A 19,123-nucleotide genomic window follows, 5' to 3' on the forward strand; every position below is an offset into this window, starting at 1 on the left:
CGTGTCCAGCTTGGGAATATCCGTTCTTGATTTCTCACTCACTCATTCTGAGGGAAGCCAGCTCATGCCGTGAGCTGCCCTGCGAAGAGGCCCACAATCACACAGGCAGCCTCAGAAGCACGTCCTCCCTGACTTAAGCCTCTCTTTGAGACTGCAGTCCCAGCGACAGTCTGCCGCAACCTCATAAGGCATCGTAAGTCAGTGGCGCCCAGCTATGCTCTATCTAGATTTCTGATCCCCAGAAACTGTAATATAAGACATGTTCGTTATTGTTAAGCTGCTAAGTTTGGGGGAAATGTCATATCGAAATGGATAACTAATCTACTGTTTCTCTTCTCTACTGGCCTGCTGATATTTTCTTCAGGTCCCAAACAAACAGGGCACCCTTGAATCCTTGACTCAAGGTCTATTTCTAAGGGCAGCCCAAACTAAACAAACACAAAGAAACAGAGGCTAGGAGAGAGGAAGGAACTTTCCACAAGTCCTGCTCTGGTCTCCAACATTTGATTCTGAGTCTGGTGCTTCCCCGGTGGCTCAGATGGTAAAGAAACTGCCTGTAGGGACTTCCCTGGTGGTTCAGTGGGTAAGACACCATGCTTCCATGCAGGGGGGGCCTGGGTTCCATCCCTGGTCTGGGAACTAGATGCCACATGTTGCAGTGAACACCCATTATAGCCAAATTAAAAAAAATTTTTTTAAGAAAACTAATTTATAAAAAAAGAGAGAATCTGCCTGTAATGCAGGAGACAGGGGTTCAATCCCTGGGGTTGGGAAGATCCCCTGGAGAAGGAAATAGAAACACACTCCAGTATTCTTGCCTGGGAAATCCCATAGACAGAGGAGCCTGGCTACAGTTCATGAGGTCGCAAAAGAGTCAGACACAACGTAGCGACTGGACAACGACAACAGACTGGTGCTTACAGGACCACTTCCCACTGAGGGAGTCGGAGACGAGGAACAGGAGGAGCAGCAGAATGAATGCTGGACTTGAAGTCAGAGAGTCTGGCCTCAAACTGTCCCTCTGCGCATTCTCTGGGTGATGAAAGTACTTGGTATTTCAGGGACGGTTTTCCCAGCTGAAACACTAATGACTAACTCAACGGCATGAGGAGTAAAGGTGCTTAAAGCCAGTGGTCAGGGCTTTGGAAACACATGACTTAGCGCAAATGTGAGACATTACAATAGGCAAAATGGCCATGGGTCCCCAAATCACTACTCATAGGACCGACCATGTGACCCCTGAGTGGCATGGGACTCTGAAGCTACCCACTGCACTTCTGGGCCCAGAGAGCTTCTTTTCTTTGCTTGGAATGCAGAGTGCCCTTGGAGAGGAGGCGAAGCAAGCAGCAACCCAGCCCACTCTGCTTTGGCAACTCAGCCGCTCTTTTAAATAGAAGTATTGTGTCCCAAGGCCCTTTTAAAATAACCCTATTTTGAGATGTTTATATACAAACCTGGGAAAGAACGGCGGTATTATGCCTGTAACAGAACGTTCTCATAAATAAGAAGGTGCCATTGCTCATTCATTTCCAAGGCTGCTCTGTGGGCTGCTGCCTTTGGAGTGAGGCCTGGGAGAGGTCTGACATGCTGGATGGGCTTTTCTTGGGGTTTTTTGGGCTTTGTCTGCCAGCCTTGCTGGGGGAAGGAGCACGCCTCGTCCTGGAGTTCCAGGACTTTCTCTGCTGCACTGCTCATCTGCCTTGTCAATGGGGCCTGGCAACCTCCTCTAGATGGAGGATCCACTTTAGAAAAATCATTTTTTCTTTGTAATCAAGGGTTATAACATGTTTCAGTGAATTCTTCAGAATCACTTGCAATCATTGTAGCGAGCCCTTGGGGGTGGGGGGTGGGGTGGGCGGGGATGGGTTTGAATGCAGCGTATGACACACACACATCATGGGTTACCCTCAATTATTCTCCTCTTGATCTGCCACCAAAACATATTATCTTCAGGCACCCCTGTCCTGTGCCTCCCACGATCACAGCTAGCATTTTATAGGAAAGGCACACTGAGAGACGTGAGGGATACGTATGCATGTATTTTGCGATAAATATAAACGTGTATGTTTTTGGATATGTATGTATATGTTTTTAAATATATATGTATATGTTTTTGGATATATATATGTTTTTGGATATATGTGTACATGTTTTTAGCTATATATGTACAATTTTTTGGAGAGATATATATATACTTATTTACTTATTTGGCTGCCTCAGGTCTTAGCTGTAGCACACAGGCTCTCCGTTGCGTCCTGTGGGATCTTTCACTGCAGCTCATGGACTCTAGCCCTGGCAGGTGGGCACAGCAGTTGTGGTGTGCAGGCTTAAGCTGCTCCGTGACATGCGGGATCTTAGTTCCCCAACCAGGATTTGAACCTGAGTCCTGGGCTTTGCAAGGTGGACTCAACCCCCGGACCACCGGAGAAATCCAGGAACACATATGTTTTTAAGTGTGGATGATGTGCCAGGACCAGTGCTGAGAACTCTCTGTTATCTCATTTTGTCCCCACAGCATCCCCAAGAGGCAAGCACTACCATGATCTCCATTTCGCAGATGAGAAAACAGAAGCTCAAGGAGATGAAGCTACTTAGAGTCACACAACTAGTAACTGCTGGAAAAGGGACGCAAACGATGGTTGTTTCATGCTATGATGGTGCCTCCTGTGGATTCAAGAGCTATGGTAAAGATAACTGCAGAAACATATTTACTGCTACTGCTATTGATATCGCCCTACTCCTTGTTCCTCCCCCAGGATTCCTGCCCCAGAGCTTCTCTGGCCCCAGGAGGGTCCTCAGCCCCCACATGGGGCATCTACAAGTGCCAGGGAATTAATGTCTCAGGAGTAACTCTCAACTCATGAGGGATGGGAGTTGGTGGATAAAGCTCACATTCAGTGAAATAGTTCTCAAGTGTGTAACACAGAGTTTCCCAAAGGGGACCAAGTCCCAGTTGCTTTCAGAGGCGACCTGCTCATTTACTGTGTGTTTTACTGGCTTTCCTCCCTTTCATGTGTCCTTCCCTCACTGTCTCAAAGTGCTTCTGGAATCACCTCCCCAAATAAACTACCTGCACCCATATTCTTGACTCAAAGTCTACTTTGAGGGAACCCACCCAACACAGGGGCTTAGCACAAAGCCTGGAATTCAGTAAGTACTCAGCAAGCGGTACTAACTATTGGACTGTTATCACCCCTACTGCCACCCTGGCTCTGCCACATCCCTGGTGCATCCAGGGGGTGTCCTATCCCCTCTCTTGGTCTGGCCCAGCTTTGCATAGCAAGAGCTCAAGCTTTGAATTAGAAGATTGCTGGCCCTTTCCTGAGTTTGGCTTTAGCACCTGCCCCTCCAATCTCAGGCAGCTCAACACTGGCAAGAGTGTACTTTTCTTGCTCGACATGACTCAGGTCTGGGAGTAAGAGAATTTTACTTCCTGGCTGCTTAAGTGGCTAGCCTCAGTTTTCTTCTCTGTGCAATGGGTGTAATTAAGAGCCTGGACCTGTTGTCTTAGTCTGTTCAGGCTGCTGTAACAGAAGACCATAGGTTGGGTGGCTTATAAATAACAGATATTTATTTCTCACAGTTCTGGAGACTAGAAGTCCAAGATGAGCTTTGTACCAGCATGGTCTACTTCTGGTGAAACGGAATGGTCTGATTCTGGTTTTCCCTGCTGTATTGCAGCCTGCTGACTTCTCACTGTGTCCTCACATGGTGGAAGGGCATGAGGTCTCTGGGGGGGAGGTATCCTTTATAAGGTCACAGATCCCACCCTCATGGCCGCAGCCCCTCTCAAAGACCCCATCTAGTAATTCTGTCACTCCGGGGGTTAGGATTTCAACATAAGAATTTGGATGGCGGGGCGGAGGGGAAACAAACATGCAGACCATAGCAGTCCTAGAGATGACTAAAGGAGGGAATGCTTATGCAATGCTTCATCCAGTGCCTGGTACAGGAGGAGGACCCCAAACAGTGGCCGGAGACTCTCTAGACCAACCCGCCATCGCATGCCTCGAAGAGGCTCCGAGAGTCGCCTGTCAGAAGTATCGAATATGCAGTCCCACCTGCCATGGGCTGTAGGGGTGGGTGAAGAGGAAGGGTCTGGATAGGGCCTGAGTGACAGCAAGCCTCTTTGTGAAATTTCTGGCACTGGCAGCGTCTGCTGATCAAATATTTATCAGACCCTTCTATGTGCCCACAGCACTGTGCAGAGATGAAAATGACACACAGCTGGCCCCCAGGAAGCTCACAGCCATGCACCAGGCGGGTAAGCCCATGACAGCACAGAGCAGAATGTGTGTCACGTGAGGGATGTTTTCGGGACTGTGGGAGAAGCTGGTTGGGAAGGCTTCAGATGGAGTCTCTGCCTCCTCTGTGACAGCTCAATAATCATGTTGACCATGAACATTTATTGCCACTTACTCTGAGGAAGGCAAGTGTAGAACAGTTCACATGAGTTAACTCAGTTGATCCTATACCAATATGGACCCTGTAAGTGGGGACTGTTATCATCATCCTCGTATTATAGATAAGAAACTGAGTCCCGGAGAGGTCACTCTTGCAGGCTTGCCCTGAGTCACACAGTTGGTAAATGGTGGTGCTGAGATTTGAGGAGTCTGGATCCAGAGTCCTTACTTTTACCTGCCACTGTCTGCCGCACCCAGACTCACAGGGGACCTATCATCTGGGTCCTCTGTACTTCCAGGGGTCCCTCTGGGGAATTTGTGTGCAATTTTACTTAACAATGCTTTGGTTAATTTTGGTCCCTTAGGCTCCTTCCTGTGCCCTGATAAGTTGTAAGTTCTGAGTTTGGTTTGGATTTGCTGGAAAACTTGGGTCCGTTGAGTGTGCGAGCATGTCTGGACATCTGCTCTGTCCTGATTCCCTGGGGGCCCCATTCTAGCGTCTAAGTGTGTGGACTCGATCATGGTTTCCGAGACATGACTAGTCACCCGGCCATTTCCATCCTACAGATGGAGGGTTCTAAAGGTTCCCAGGGTCACCAACTCTGGTAGATCCTGTTCTGTTGTCCTGACACGATCCCTTTTCTTCCCACCCCTCAGCTGCTATGAGGTCAGTAGCTAGCTGCCCACAGCTGCTCCCTTCTTAGGGTTGTCATATTTAGCAAATCAAAATATTCGTTTTTATCTGGCAGCCCCTGATCATTAACTTACAGGCGTTTCGCATATTTTTCTACTTAGAATCCCCTAGTGGGATTAACTACTTAATCACCTATTTTGTCTTTTCATTCTATTCCTATCACCTTTGCTCAGTAACTCACAAGATACTGAATCCTCACTCAAGCTCTCTTCTGGAGAATGCAGATCCTCTTGAGAATGTGATAAAAACTCTAGACCATCTCCGTACAACACAGATGTACCTACACGCCAACACTGGCACAGAGTTCTTGGGATTGACCTTGAAGAGACCCCTCTCACTTCCGCCTGTGTTGCTCAGGCCTTGTCTGCTTCACCCTTTCAGAGCTGAGGGCCAGTGACTGGCAGCGTCCACTGATCAAACACACTCAGTGGTTGGGGAATGGAGCTCCACTTCTTAAGAGGAGGAGCATCACAGAATTTGTGGAACTATCTTTAAAATCCCTCAGCCACTTACAGTCGCAGTTTTACCTTTAATTCATGTGATTACTTGATTAATATCTGTCTGGGCTGCCCTAGTAAAGAAAAAATACATTTTTTTCCTGTTTCTCACCATTATGTCCCAGCACCTAATACATAATTAGCACTGAATAAATACTTATTTAATAAGTGATAAGCTTATTTATTAACATTTGTATAGTTCAAGAAACATCTTTGGCTAAGAAGTCACGATCAAATTTTAGTGGTATGTCACCAAAATTCGGGGTTTTCCTATCAATCCTTGCAACTGCCCTTTCAATTCCAGTTGAAGGGTGAGGTATAGGGTATGGAGATTTTTTTTCCTTCATCCGTTTTGCAAATATTTATTGAGCACTTATTGTATGCGGGAAAGTTCTAGATACTGAGGACACAGAGATTAATAGGATGCACCATGGCTTTATAAATTGAGACATCTACATGCTAATATATAAAGCAGCCCAAAGGTTTCTGAATAATCTTCACATATGAAAGACAATAGGCACTTGTATTAGAAACAGATCCCTTGATACTGAGTTTGCTGAGGATGTTTTATCAGCCCAGCATGTCACCGACGTGAAATGGAGTATTTACATTTAATTCCAAAGTGGTTGTGCCAACCTCGGTCCTCTGGTCTTCATACTTTGGGTCACTGTTTGCAAATGTATAAAAGGTTTTGTCAAAGGAGCTGGATAAAGATGGAAAGAGATTGACATTATATGCGACTAGTGGGGATCGCAGAGTGGTTGATGCCGAGGAACGGCAGGTCAGGTCACGGCAGGTGTTCATGGAGAGTGAGGATAATGTAAAGAAATGGAATGGGAGAAAGGAAAATGCCAGCAGTAAAGGCATTGGCCGAGATGAATGCAGTGTGGTAGGAGGGCTGGTGTGTGGCTCAGGAGACCTTAGTTCCGGCCCCTGCTCTGCTGCAGGGAGCCCCACACTGCCTTTCCTGGGCCTCTTGCTTGTAAGGGGTATGCATTGGATCAGACCAGAGGTCTTAAACTTTTTTTGATTAGCGTATCTCTAGTATAGCATTTTAACCCTACACCCAGGTATATGTAGAACAGGTAAGATCTAAGCCTCTCTACTTAGAGGAGTAGGAGTAGGGGGCTATATCCACGCTGTTGGTGCCTTTTCCATACTCCCTTGCCCTTAAATTTTCAGTTCATTCCACTGAATTTCAATGGCCAGCCTGTGTTTTTTTTTTTTTTTTTTGCCCAGGGGCTTTCTCTAGCTCCCAGCATCTATTTTTCTACCTACTTGGCAGGATGAAAGTACTAGGGAGTTAATATTCCCCACAAGCAGCACTCAACCAATGACTGATGGGAGCCGGGGTATTTATACCCTCAGGTGGGCCATCCTGAGGCATATGATATAGACTGGCTCCTAGGGTTCCCAAGAAGCCACAAGTCTTGGGTAGTCCACAGTGGTACTTGCATTACCGACACATCCTTTACTGGCTCTCTTTTTTCTTTTCTTCCTTTTCTCATTTGCTCACTCTCCAACTGGTGTTTCCTGGGATCACCTCCCAAACATATGTGTGTGCATTCATGTTCAGTCACGCCCAACTCTTTGTGACTCCATGGACTGTAGCCTCCTGCTGCTGCTAAGTCGCTTCAGTCATGTCCGACTCTGTGCGACCCTATAGACGGCAGCCCACCAGGCTCCCCTGTCCCTGGGATTCTCCAGGCAAGAACACTGGAGTGGGTTGCCATTTCCTTCTTCAATGCATGAAAGTGAAAAGTGAAAGTGAAGTCGCTCAGTTGTGTCCGACTTCTAGTGACCCCATGGACTGCAGCCTACTGGGCTCCTCTGTCCATGGGATTTTCCAGGCAAGAGTACTGGAGTGGGGTGCCATTGCCTTCTCCTCTATCCTTGGGATTCTCTGGGCAAGAATACAGAAGTGGATTGCCATTCCTTCCTCCAGGGGATCTTTCCAATCCAGGGATCAAACCCATGTCTCTTGCATCTCCTGCATTGCAGATGAATTCTTTACTGCTGGACCATTGGGGAATATATGACTTGCACTTAAACCCTTATCTCAAGGTCAACTTCCAGAGTGACCCTAACTAAGACAGGAGTTTGGAGCAGAAAACCCTCTCCCTCCTTGATTTCTCACCTCCTGAGAGACCTCTCTGTGGATCCCCTTGGCCCCAGCACAGATTGCAAACCATTGAACTAAAAAAAAAAAAAAAAGCTTCTATTTCCTTACAGCTATAGCATTCGAAAATGTCCACACATCTCTGCTTTCAGAGAATATGGTATATGAAAAACAACTTTATGTTAGCATTCTCGGGTGAAAAGAATCAGATTCTTTATAAACCCAAAGTCAAATGGTGCTTCGACTTTGGAGATGGGTTATTATGAGCTAGCTTTCTCTTTTGCTCACTTGCTTTATGGAGTGAGGAAATGAGTCTGTGCCAACTAGCAGACACTCTGGTCCCTAATAGGTTAGGGACAATGAAGCTCAAATGGTTCCTGGATTGATAAGGCACCCCCCTCCTTATGACGGGTGAATCCCTTTCTGACGCTTCTCCTAACCTTCACAGGGAGGACAGAAGAAGAACATCAGAGCCTCAGAGGCTTTTGTCCTCCACAGCTGGGAAGAGAAAACACGAAGCACAGATGTAGTGCTCTCTGTGGGGTGATGCTCAGATATCCTTGCCCTTACTGCCTCCAGGCACAGCAGCCTGGCTTCCAGCTGCTTGCGTCTGCACTTTGTTGCCAGTGGCACATGGCTGACTTCCAGGGAATTCTCACTCCCTGGGAGCTGCCCTCAAACTGAGATCGAGGGGTGTTGGGATACCAATACCCCAGCTCCCTAGTCCCTGAAGCAGGGAAACTCAGGTGAGTGCTGTACCATGTCCTGAGCGCCCCTAGAATTTGGCTCCAGGCTTCCACGGTGATGATGAGCTTGTCAACACGCCCTGAATTGGTTGCCTTGTCTGCCTCACTTCCCCACTCCTCGACTGTCGACTGGTATTTTCTCGCACCTCCCAAATAAATCCCAGCTGCTCAAATCCTTGTCTCAGATTCTGCTTTTGCTAGGACCCCAGTTGAAAGATAAGTTTCCCAGACAAGTGTTGGGTAGTTTCTGCTCATCCCTTATTTGTCTCTGGAAGCCTGTATCATATGTCACAGTATCAGTTGATGAGCAGATGTGCATGGATGCTGTTAAGTGCCTCTGGGATGGGGACCCAGCCTTGGGTTCAAGCCTGAGTCGGAACCAAACTTGGGTCCACTCACCTGCACACAGCAAAGCCAACGTACTGATCCCAGATTGCAGTGAAGGAAAGTACAGCACTTATTGCAAGGCATGAAGTGGGGTCCACAACTGGTCTTCTGGGGAGTCACAGAGGTGGGCTGTTAGAGACAAAGGCCAGAGGATAAGGCCCCAAAGACCTCAGGGCACAGTCCCACAGTCGAGGTAACAGGGGTTAGAGAATTAAACTCCATTCCAAGAGTGTCCACTAGAGGGCTCCCCACATGTCTTGTGACTGAAGTAAGTGTGGACACAACACCCACAAGTGTGGGTCTTCATTGCCTGAAACCCGTCCCCTCCCCACTCTCATTCTTCACGCATTCTCTGGGTCCTTGGCTTCAACACATACTCTACCTCCAGGATCACCTTTGGTCCCAGCTCCCACCCTCACAAGTTCACCCTTCATAAATTCACCCCAATTCTTTCAATCCTCCTTCCAAAATCTTTTTCAGAACTTATTCCCTTTCTTCCATTCTCTTGACCTTGCTGCTACATCCTCAGAACCCAGTAAGGTACTCATACATGCTGACTGAATGAATGAATAAATGAACGAATGGATAAGCAGTGGCCAATCAGCTGAAAGAAGTCCAGCTACTCTAGCCGGCTGTGTGGTCTCACCCTCCTTTCTTAGAGCTCATGAATGCCTAAATACACACTCTTCTTAATGGCAACACCCACCACTTACTCTTCTGTGACATAACACGATCATTCTGACCCTCTCACCTTTGCTCTGCTATGCTTCACACCTTAAAACGCCTAGTTTTCCATCTTTACTTGTAAAAATTCTGCTCATTTTCTAAAGCCCAGCTCCCCAGCCTTTTTTGAACTTGTGACATTTAGTTTGTTTCTCTCTGAGGGAACAACTGAAAACATGTTTTTGACACCACCATCTTTAAAAGACAGTGAGCTTCTCCATATCAAGAGTTGTATGCACGGTTGACTTTAGCTGTTCACCAAATATTTGGGGTTATCCCCTCTTGTGGACACATAGGAATGTGGCATTCTATCGGCTTGAAGGAAGTCATGACCATGTGACTTGCTTTGGCCAATGAAATATGAGCAGGGTGATGGGCATCCCTTTTAAGAGCCAGTGGAGGGTCCTCCGCATCCCCTTTCTTGTTTTAGCGATCATGGAAGGGCGGGGATGGATTTCTCTCAGCCTGAGTTCCTGAGTGAGGACGATGTCCAGCAAAGGTAGCACAAGCAAGAAATAAGCTTTTGTTGTTTCAGGTCTCTAAAATTTGGGGGTTGTGGTTACACAGCATAAGCTAGCCCCTGTGAGAAGCAAGCTTGTGTCTTCCTGCTGAAGACAAGGTGTATATGTTGAATTAAGTCACTAAGAAACTCTCTTTCTTCACTGGAGTCACTACCATTCTGTGGCTGAGATGATGGAACAGATAACACCGTCATGCTCTGAATTTAAGGTATTAAAATATTGGATTTACATGAAGTTAAGTGAGGCATTGAGTAACTGTCCATTGCATTTTCATTGTAGATGGCCAATGAGGTGGTTATAGTTTAGAAATGAAAAAATGTCCTCCATGGACTATTTTTTTCCCCTCCTCCGTCCCTCCATTCATCTCTCCCATCTCTTGCCCTTCCTCCATCCCTCCTCCCTTTCTTTCTCTTAAACTTAGTGCTATCTGTTGGTTGAGCATGAAAAGCTTGTATGAGAAGCAGGAACAAGCCAGCCACATGATTTTTAATTTCTTTAAGGTATGAATAAAGAACAGAAAATCTTGCCATAAGAAAAAATAAATTTGTATTTTGAAAACATTCATCTTTTAGACCAGCAGAGGCAATTTTGATCGGATCTTCCATTCCTCAATTTTTTATCCTCTACATCTCAAATTTCACCCTAGAAGCAAAAAGGATAAGCTTTTCTAATGACAAAATAAATCTAATATTAAATTTTTGCATCACGCTTGTCTCACTTTCTGAGGTTATTTCCTACCATAATGGTCCAGGTTCTCTGAAATATCTTTAAGAAAAAAAATTTTTTTTCATCAGTGCCTGCAACAAATGAATCACACAGACAATTTGCTGCAGTGGCTTTTCTTTTTGTGTGAAGAGCAAGAATTCCTGAGTGACAAAGCTCAGAATTCACCAACCTCCAGGTTTTGAAATTACTCATCCAGACATGAAACAAAATTGAAAAAATCAGAGAGATCTAGTTTGAAAGAAAAAGAATGGTTGATGGCCTGGGAACCAAGTAAGCACTCATTTTGCTTTTGTGCTATTGGATGAAGATGCTTGGATCAAAAGAGGACTTGGAAATGTCAAGGAATTGACAGGCAGGTCTAATAGACACAGGCAAAGTGTTTATCATACAAAAAAGCATACATCTGGAGTGTCAGCAGCGACACTCAGCCCAGAGAGCCTCACATCGCCCCTCTTGCCATAACAAACTCATTGACAAGAACTGTCATTGACTCTGCTTTATCTTCCGTGTGCTCCTAAGAGGGTGCGTTTCAAGCGCAACCTACGTAAATGGAGGTTTGCTTCCTGACCTGAGAGATCAATTCTCTGTCAAAGAGAGCTGACTGATGGATCACCATGTGGCTGCCACTGCATTGAAAATCACATCAAATACCTTCTCAAGCACACCTCTGAATTACATGCCAGATCTCCAAAGAGGAGGTTACAGATGCATCCACATAGCTCACCCCACTGCCTGTCTCACAAAGCAAATTAAATGAGACTGTTGTTCAGTGGTTTGGGCTGTTCTCCCAGCCAGAGGCAACAGGGTACCAAGGTTGATAGCACAGATTTCAGAGCCTGGTGGCTGGTTTGGAGCCAGGATCTGCCGCTTATCAGCTCTCTAACCTTGGGCAAGTTATTCGGCCTCTCTGTTTTGGTTTCCTCAGCTGCCAAATAAGGATAATAATATGGTACCATCCTTCCTGCCTCTCTCCTTCTGTCACTTCCTTCCAGGGATTTGCCCACCCTTCCTCTAGTTTTATGGAGGTATAATTGACATACAGGGCTTCCTAGGCGGCGCTAGGGGTAAAGAACCTGTCTGCCAACACGGGGGATGTTAAGAGATGAGGGTTCAATCCCTGGGTCAGGAAGGTCTCCTGAGGAGGGCATGGCAAACCATTCCAGTATTCTTGCCTGGAGAATCCCATGGACAGAGAAGCCTGGAGAGCAACAGTCAGTGGGGTCGCAAAGAGCAGGACACGACTGAAGTGACTTAGCACCTCGCACGCATGCATGCAACTGACATACAACATTGTTTAAGGTGTACAACATAATGATTTAACTTACGTGCCTCATGAAGTGATGAGCACAGTAAGTTTAGTGAACATCCACCATCTCATATACATACAAATTAGAAAAAAAATTTTTTTCTTGTGATGAGAACTCAGGATTTATTCCCAGGGCTGTATCTTAACCTGAAATGAAGTGAAAGTGTTCATCGCTCAGTTGTGTCTGACTCTTGGCAATCCCATAAACTGTAGCCTGCCAGGCTCCTCTGTCCATGGAATTCTCCAGGCAAAAATACTGGAGTGGGTTGCCATTCCCTTCTCCAGGGGATGTTCCTGACCCAGGGATCGAGTCCATGTCTCCTGCACTGGCAGATTCTTTACCATCTGAGCCACCGGGAAGCCCATATCTTAACCTGGGTTCTTCAAAAGCAGACCCTGAGACATGTTTCTAAGATGAGAAATTAACTGGGAGTTAAAGATAGATGAGGGCTGAGGGGAGATGGGAAAGATGTGGCCAGGAAGCAGTGATTCACTGAAGAAGCCATCCTTGGAGATGACTGGAACTTGATACAGTCCAGGGAGCTTCAGAAACTTAAAACATGAACCTCAGAGCAAAGCAGGCACCCAAGGGGTGGAGAAGCTGGGGTGCGCACACACCAACTTCCGGCCATCTCCATGAGGTCTGCACTCATGTGTGAGTGCACATGTGTGCGTGTGCACACGCAGAGAAGTGGCATTAATTCCCCCATGCTTCTGACTTGCCTTGTGGGCTGTAAAGTGGCTCTGTCAGGATGAGAAAGCCCTCAGGCAAAGACACACATGCTGGCAGTTGAAATCCGGCAGTGCCCTCTGGAGAAGTCAGAGTGAAGAGATAGGTGCGGGGTGATGCCAGACGCTTTGAAAATGAAATGAGTTAATTATTGTGCGACACTTAGCATCGTCCCCGCCCAGAGTAAGCACTCCTCAAAGAGCTTGATTAACACAGAAGCTAGACCGCTGTTCTTTGGAATGATTTAATATTTTTGGATGGATTTTATTTCTGTTTCTCACTTTTTCCTTTGGGATTCTGAATCATGATTAGGGGCTTGTAAGATTGGCCAAGTGCATTACAGGTTTTCTTCAAGATGAGTGTGCAAACGTGAAGTGGCTTACTGATGGAGCTGTCTCAATCAGAGAGACTCATCACCGTGTCATGGCCTCTGTGACAAATGTCTGTCTGTCTGGCTGTTGGAGGAGCCACATGTCATCAGCACTTATTCTATACTGGAGGTCACTGCCAGCTCGAGAGACACGATTTTGATTCCTGATCTGGGAAGATTCTGCGTGTGGCATGGAGCAGCTAAGCCTGTGCGCCACGGCTGTTGAGCCTGTGCTCTAGAGCTCAAGGGCTGCAATTACTGAAGCCCATGTGCCCTAGAGCCCGAGCTCTGCACAAAAGAAGCTATGTCAATGAGATGCCCGCACACCGCGACTAGAGACTAGCCTCCACTCACCCCAACTAGAGAAAGGCCTGCACAGCAACACAGACCCAGTATAGCCAAAAAATAATAAACAAACAAAAGTATAAAAAATACTGGAGGTCACGATCTAGCTATGCTTATGCTGCAATGACAAATAAGCCCAGAATCTTACTGGCTTAACAGGAATTAACACCCATCTAATCTTGTCCCTCTGCTTATCCTGCGCTGTAAACTCACTGAAGTGTGCCGAATCTTAGTCACCACTGTACCCTCAGCTCCTAGGACAGGGCACAGCACAAAAAGGGGACAATGATAAGCGACAAGTGAACCAATGGATTCCATGAGCATCACACTTGCAGATTTCCTGTCCTTTGAAATATGGGTCTCTTCCCATTGACCATCTACTCAGCTCCCTGAAGCTTTTCTTGCTCTCCTGAGCCTGTAATAGCCCCTCTCCTCTAACTTCTTGGGTGCTCGATATCTCTCCCCAGGGTATCACCTTCTGCCTTGCATGATGGTAGTTTCTGTGCATGTCAGACCTTATCACTCTTCCCTTAAACCCCCAAGGTGGCTTCCAAGTACCGTTAGGACGCTGTCTACATCCTGATCCGTGCTCTAGCCCCCAAGTCTCCCCTAGGGATCTTGCCCACCACTTTCTTCTCTCCTTCCACCACAGTGGTCCTGTAGCTGTTCCTTGGCATGTGTCATGCGTGGTGCTGCCTCAGGCCCTTTGCACCTGCTGTGCCTTATGACATCTCTCTACTTTCTGCCCTCAGATCACTTGTTCTACTGATTCGGATCACTGCTCAAATGTCATCACATTAGAAAGGGCTTCCCTGACCACTGTATCTTAAAAAGGATACACACCGCCACATTAATCTGCTTTATATAAATATTTTTTATCAATATATCACACATTTACTTGGTCGTCCTGTTGGGCCCCTTCACCTACAAGGATGACAAGTCCATGAGGACAGTGACCTTCCTTATTTCCTGTGTTATCTCCAGCTATGACGATAATTGGCACTTAATAGGACCTCAGTAAATGTTTTTTGAATAAAGGCATAACGATTATCATCTCATTTTAGACACAAGGTAGCTGAATCCTATAGAACAGAATTAAACCACATAAACTAACATAGCTATTTATATATCGTGTATCTCACATCTACTATGTGTAGATATTTCACTTTAACTTTTATAATAAGAAGTTTCTTTTACATATAGGGAAACTGAGGCCCAGAGAGGTTATGTGACTTGTCCAAGGTCACACAGCCAAGAAAGCAGTGGAGCAGGGCTTCCAACTCATTGCTGGTCCAGTTCCTGGGCTCATGCTCTTAACCACTGTGCTCTAGGAGGCAGCCAAGAAGGAATACACTGTGGGTTGTTGGAGGAAATACCAAGAGACTCTGTTAAAAGCTCTCCATTGATGATTCTACACTGACTGGGAATTTCTCAAGTGGGAAATCTGATGGGATCTCCAAGACTTAAGCCTGGACAAAAGCCGGCAGTGAGTGTTGGGAGCTATGATGGAGGTGAGGCAATTACTCTGTGACATGCCCAGGGCACAGGCCTGGGGAGATGGTCTCATCCTGGGTCTGTAGAGACGGCTTATCCAGAGGCTTAGGGCATGACTCACCACGTGAGCAAGTGTGAACAAGGTCTGCTTATGTCATCATCCAGATCCACGCATCTGTGACCTATCACGTGCGTAAGGCGTCCTTGCCCTGGCAAACTCCTGTGTCTCTACAGTACCCCACAAGGGCCAGGTATACATGAGGTGTTCAATAAATGCTCAGTGAGTGGGGGCTACTTTTTTCCATCCTAAAGCAGACATGAATTTAGGGACACACCCACTGCCCACAACCGGTCTCTCCCACACTTCACGCACGGGTGTCTAACTGTTTTCACAAACCCAAATATGATGAAAGCCCTTCCATGCTTATAAATTTTCCCTGGATCTTCATTGTCCCAGGAAAAATTCCAAAGTCTAAAAAGGAGTCCTCTAGGATATCAATACTCGGCACAGTTTCAGAGACCAGCTATGGGGTTCCCTCTATCTTTCCCCTGACTAATTTTACAGGGTCCTGATAAAGGAAAGGAAATTGACCAAGGATGCAGTGGGCCAGTGGTGGAGACAGGCCTGGAAACCCGGTCACCTAATGCCCAGTCCAGTGGTCTGACCTCTGTGAGTACTGCAGGGCACAAACATGTAACTCCAAGGTCACAGAGAGCAGCTTTTTGTTTGAAGGCAGCTGAATCCCTCCCTCCTCCGTCATGGTAACCATTTCCATACAGTTCATTCCTCTTTGGCCTCTGATCCCTGGGCTAGATAATTAATCAGGCTTTTGAATAATTAAAAAAATTTAAAAAATGCCTTTGTAACTGTTAAAATTGCGCCAGTAATTACTGCCTTATCAAGAGACTGCTGCTGCAGACTGGAATCCTTCTCCAACAGATGTGAAGTATTTTCATTTGAGGCTTTGGGATTCAAAAGTTGAGGAAGGCGTGCTTGTTATGTTAGCTAGTCCCTTTGAACATGAATAGTGTCAACTCTTGACTCCAGGATCTCCACAGAACCACCCCCTCTCATTCTTAGAGTGAGATCTCCTAACGAGATGCAGTGTATCTCCTCTGCTTTCACAGCCTGCTATCAATTATGATCATTAATTAAAATACTGGATTGATTCATTTAATCCAATTCTGCACATGGGCCTTTCTGAGCCTGGCTTCCGAATTCAACATTCACTTTTCAATAAGAAAATTAAAAACAAAACAAAACAAAACTATGTATTCGTTTGGCTGTGCAGTGTCTTAGTTGGGGCATGTGGGATCTAGTTTCCTGACCAGGGATCAAACTGGGGCCCCATGCACTGGGAGCATGGAGTCTTAGCCACTGGACTACCACAGAAGTCTGTGAATAAGTAACCTCTTGTGGGAGCAGAGTGAATGACGATGTTTGCTTTTATTAAGTTACTACCTGGCCCTTCCTGACCCAGCCAACACCTGGTGCTGAGCCCTAAGATGAAACATTCTGTCCCCACCACTTCTTCGTCATACCTCTTAATGGGTTTTTTTTTTTTTTTTTTTTAAAACCCAGATCCAGGGTGCTCAGGACTGACAACTGCATCCTGGATTTAGGATGCTATGCAGAAACATGGTGGATGATCCCAGGAAATACAACACGGTAGAAGGACCACCTTCCCAACCAAAGCCCCTTAAATTGATCAAAGACAGGACTAACCACAACACCTGGGGAGGAAATAAGAAGGCAGGTGTAGTCAGGGGGGTGATGTTCATGGGATCTTGTAAGGGAGACATTATTTTATACTGGTTAAGACCACATGCCCTGGTGTTCACCTTAGTTACAACTTCCCCTGGACACATCTGCCATGGTTCAGGCTTCCATGCCCTTCCACATCCCTGGGCTTCCAGTATCTTTGTTCCTCTATCCTAAGGCTAGGAGTAGCTTCTCGCTCTGGTGTATTTCTCAGTTAAACTTCCCGTCCCTTTCTGGGATCTCAGTTACCTCATCACCTTTATAGACAATTTCCAGAATTAAATTTCTTCTGTTGTGAGTACTTTAAGCAGTTTCTGTTTCCCTGATTGGATCTCAACTGATCAACCACTAAGACAAACAGTTAAGTCAACACGTGCCCTCTCGGGCTTACATGAGTTTGAGATGGGTCACTTACCACCTAGAGGGTCTGGACTTACGTGGGTGTCAATGGAAAAAAAGTAGCTAGCAGCTGCCAAGCGCGTACTCTGTCTATACAAGGCACTGTGTTCAGTGCTTTGTTTTCATTATAGAATCTAAGAAGCAGGAACCATGATGTCCGTTTTGTAGATGAGGAAGTGGAGATATGATCAATTTAAGCAATTTCATCTCCATCAGGTTTATTTTCTTCACAGGGAAATTCACTCAGAGCCAGCTGCTCCTTTCAATAAGGAAGAGATTCCCTGCAGGTATGTCAAGGCTCAGGGGTGGCAAGACAAGCAAGGAGGTGAGAAATGACAAAAGGCAGTTTCTATGTGCTGTTTCGCGATGTGGTCTAGAAGCTGAACCTGCTTCTCCGGTCAGGAAGGTGAGGTGTCAAGAGAGGGCCACGTGAACCAGCCACAGGCATCTCTGGTAACTGATTCAAGTCAAGTTCTTGCTGCTAATTGCACACACATTTTGCTCAAGGTAGTAAATAGGAATCACTCACGTGTCCTTAGAGACCGCGGCACCATTCAGTATTCATGGCAAATATGTCACTGGGCTTCATAAGAGAATCGTTTTAAAACAAAGCTTGGTCAGCTGTTTAATAATTTACTGATGGTGACAGCAGGGAGAATATCTAATAACCAGTGAGACTGGCTTTCAAATAGAAAATAAATTCATGTTAGAAGTTACAGGAGGAGAAAAAGGAGAAGGGGGGGAAGCGTAATTAGCAGTAAGGAAATATTTAACATTTGTCTATTCTTGATGTTTTGGAAACCTGTCAGAGAGGAGAAACCTGATTATTGAGAGATTGCACAATTCCATATATTTATATTTTAAAACATCCATGGGTCTTTAATGTTCTTCCCTTGGGAAACAAGAATTAGTTTGTTCTCTGAAAGCAGAAGCCCTGACCCCTAACCGAGCCCTGGGGAGCTTTGTTAATCTGGGAGCTTTCGGGGGGGCTATACAGTCTTTGTTATCATATCTCAGTTTTCCTGAGGTAGGTAGTGCCTGAGAAATTTGGGGAGCAAAGGCTTAAAGAAATAAACTCAACCTAAACTATAATGCCACATTCTCCTGCTCTGGGGAGAACCTTGCCCAGAACTTATTACAGGGGATCTGACTTCTGGGTAAGCTGAACTTATTTATTTTTGTTTACCAGCAAAGCCCTATTGAAATGTCTGTAAAATGAAAAGGGTTTTGAGATGGTTAGGCTTGGAGTTCTCTGCTCATTCCATTATTTTTTGTCCATGGTTGGGAGATATGATAACGGTGATTTTGAAAGGAAATGCTGAGAAGAAACCTAAAGCCAGTAGGCGTCCTGAATCACCGAATTCCTTGTGCTTCTGTTTCCTCACCTGTTAATGGGAAATAATAAGAGAATTGTAGGGTGGATGCACGTAAGGTTTTTAGCTGTGGTCCTGGCTCACAGTAAATGCAAGTTTAAGCATTTCAGGAGGGCAGAAGCCAAACCAAAGTGAACAGTCCCCCAGATTATTGATCTTTAAGCTTCAGTGGCAGACAGTGATGAACAGTGTTTCTGAGTAAAGGAGCCTCCCAGCTCCCCCTGCCTTTCAGCCCGCTCCCCAGGGCGCAGGGCACACTCTGTCCTCCAACCAATCCCTAAATTTGCCACGCCAGAGACAGGTTTCCAGATAAGACAGATGATTTCTGTGTTTCCAGATGGTATTTTCTGCGGTTTTACATTCCGAGATCGTACCCTCCATTCTTCACGTCATTTCAACAAACTCACCCTCGTTCAGCCTTGAGTTATTAGCATTTATTTTAGCTGGTAGAAATAATGATTTATCAACATTTTATCTGACATGATAATGGCTTAAATAAGCGTGCACAGTCTGGCCCGGGCACCCATG

The 19,123-nt window shown here is 45.9% G+C and overlaps 1 protein-coding gene and 1 long non-coding RNA gene across 16 annotated transcripts in view; one reads left to right on the forward strand and one right to left on the reverse strand.

The window, feature by feature from the left end:
- LOC112578702 overlaps positions 1 to 8,626 on the forward strand; it is a 22,273-nt gene extending 13,647 nt beyond the window's left edge. For 7 of the 14 annotated variants that reach the window (XM_044927625.1, XR_006544363.1, XR_006544360.1 and 4 more), the window contains 3 exons: positions 2,516 to 2,684; positions 4,199 to 4,264; positions 5,271 to 5,708. In XM_044927625.1, coding sequence (XP_044783560.1) covers positions 2,516 to 2,684; positions 4,199 to 4,264; positions 5,271 to 5,494 — 459 coding nt within the window. In that variant the 3' untranslated portion in view covers positions 5,495 to 5,708. Of the gene's footprint in view, positions 1 to 364; positions 584 to 2,513; positions 2,685 to 3,583; positions 3,650 to 4,198; positions 4,265 to 5,270; positions 5,709 to 8,161 lie in introns of those variants that run through there. The other 7 variants (XM_044927628.1, XM_044927629.1, XM_044927624.1 and 4 more) reach the window with 5 other exon arrangements.
- LOC123329159 lies at positions 5,755 to 17,394 on the reverse strand. Of its 2 annotated transcripts, none has more exons than XR_006544365.1 (3): positions 17,261 to 17,394; positions 8,859 to 8,975; positions 5,755 to 6,261 (listed from the first exon to the last, which is right to left on the reverse strand). It is a non-coding gene; the product is annotated as an uncharacterized LOC123329159 (long non-coding RNA). The 2 variants fall into 2 exon arrangements; XR_006544366.1 differs by having other exon boundaries at positions 17,239 to 17,377.
- Positions 17,395 to 19,123: the final 1,729 nt, after the last annotated feature.

This window comes from Bubalus bubalis, chromosome 14 (genome assembly GCF_019923935.1).
Source record: "Bubalus bubalis isolate 160015118507 breed Murrah chromosome 14, NDDB_SH_1, whole genome shotgun sequence".
Taxonomy (NCBI): Eukaryota; Metazoa; Chordata; class Mammalia; order Artiodactyla; family Bovidae; genus Bubalus; species Bubalus bubalis.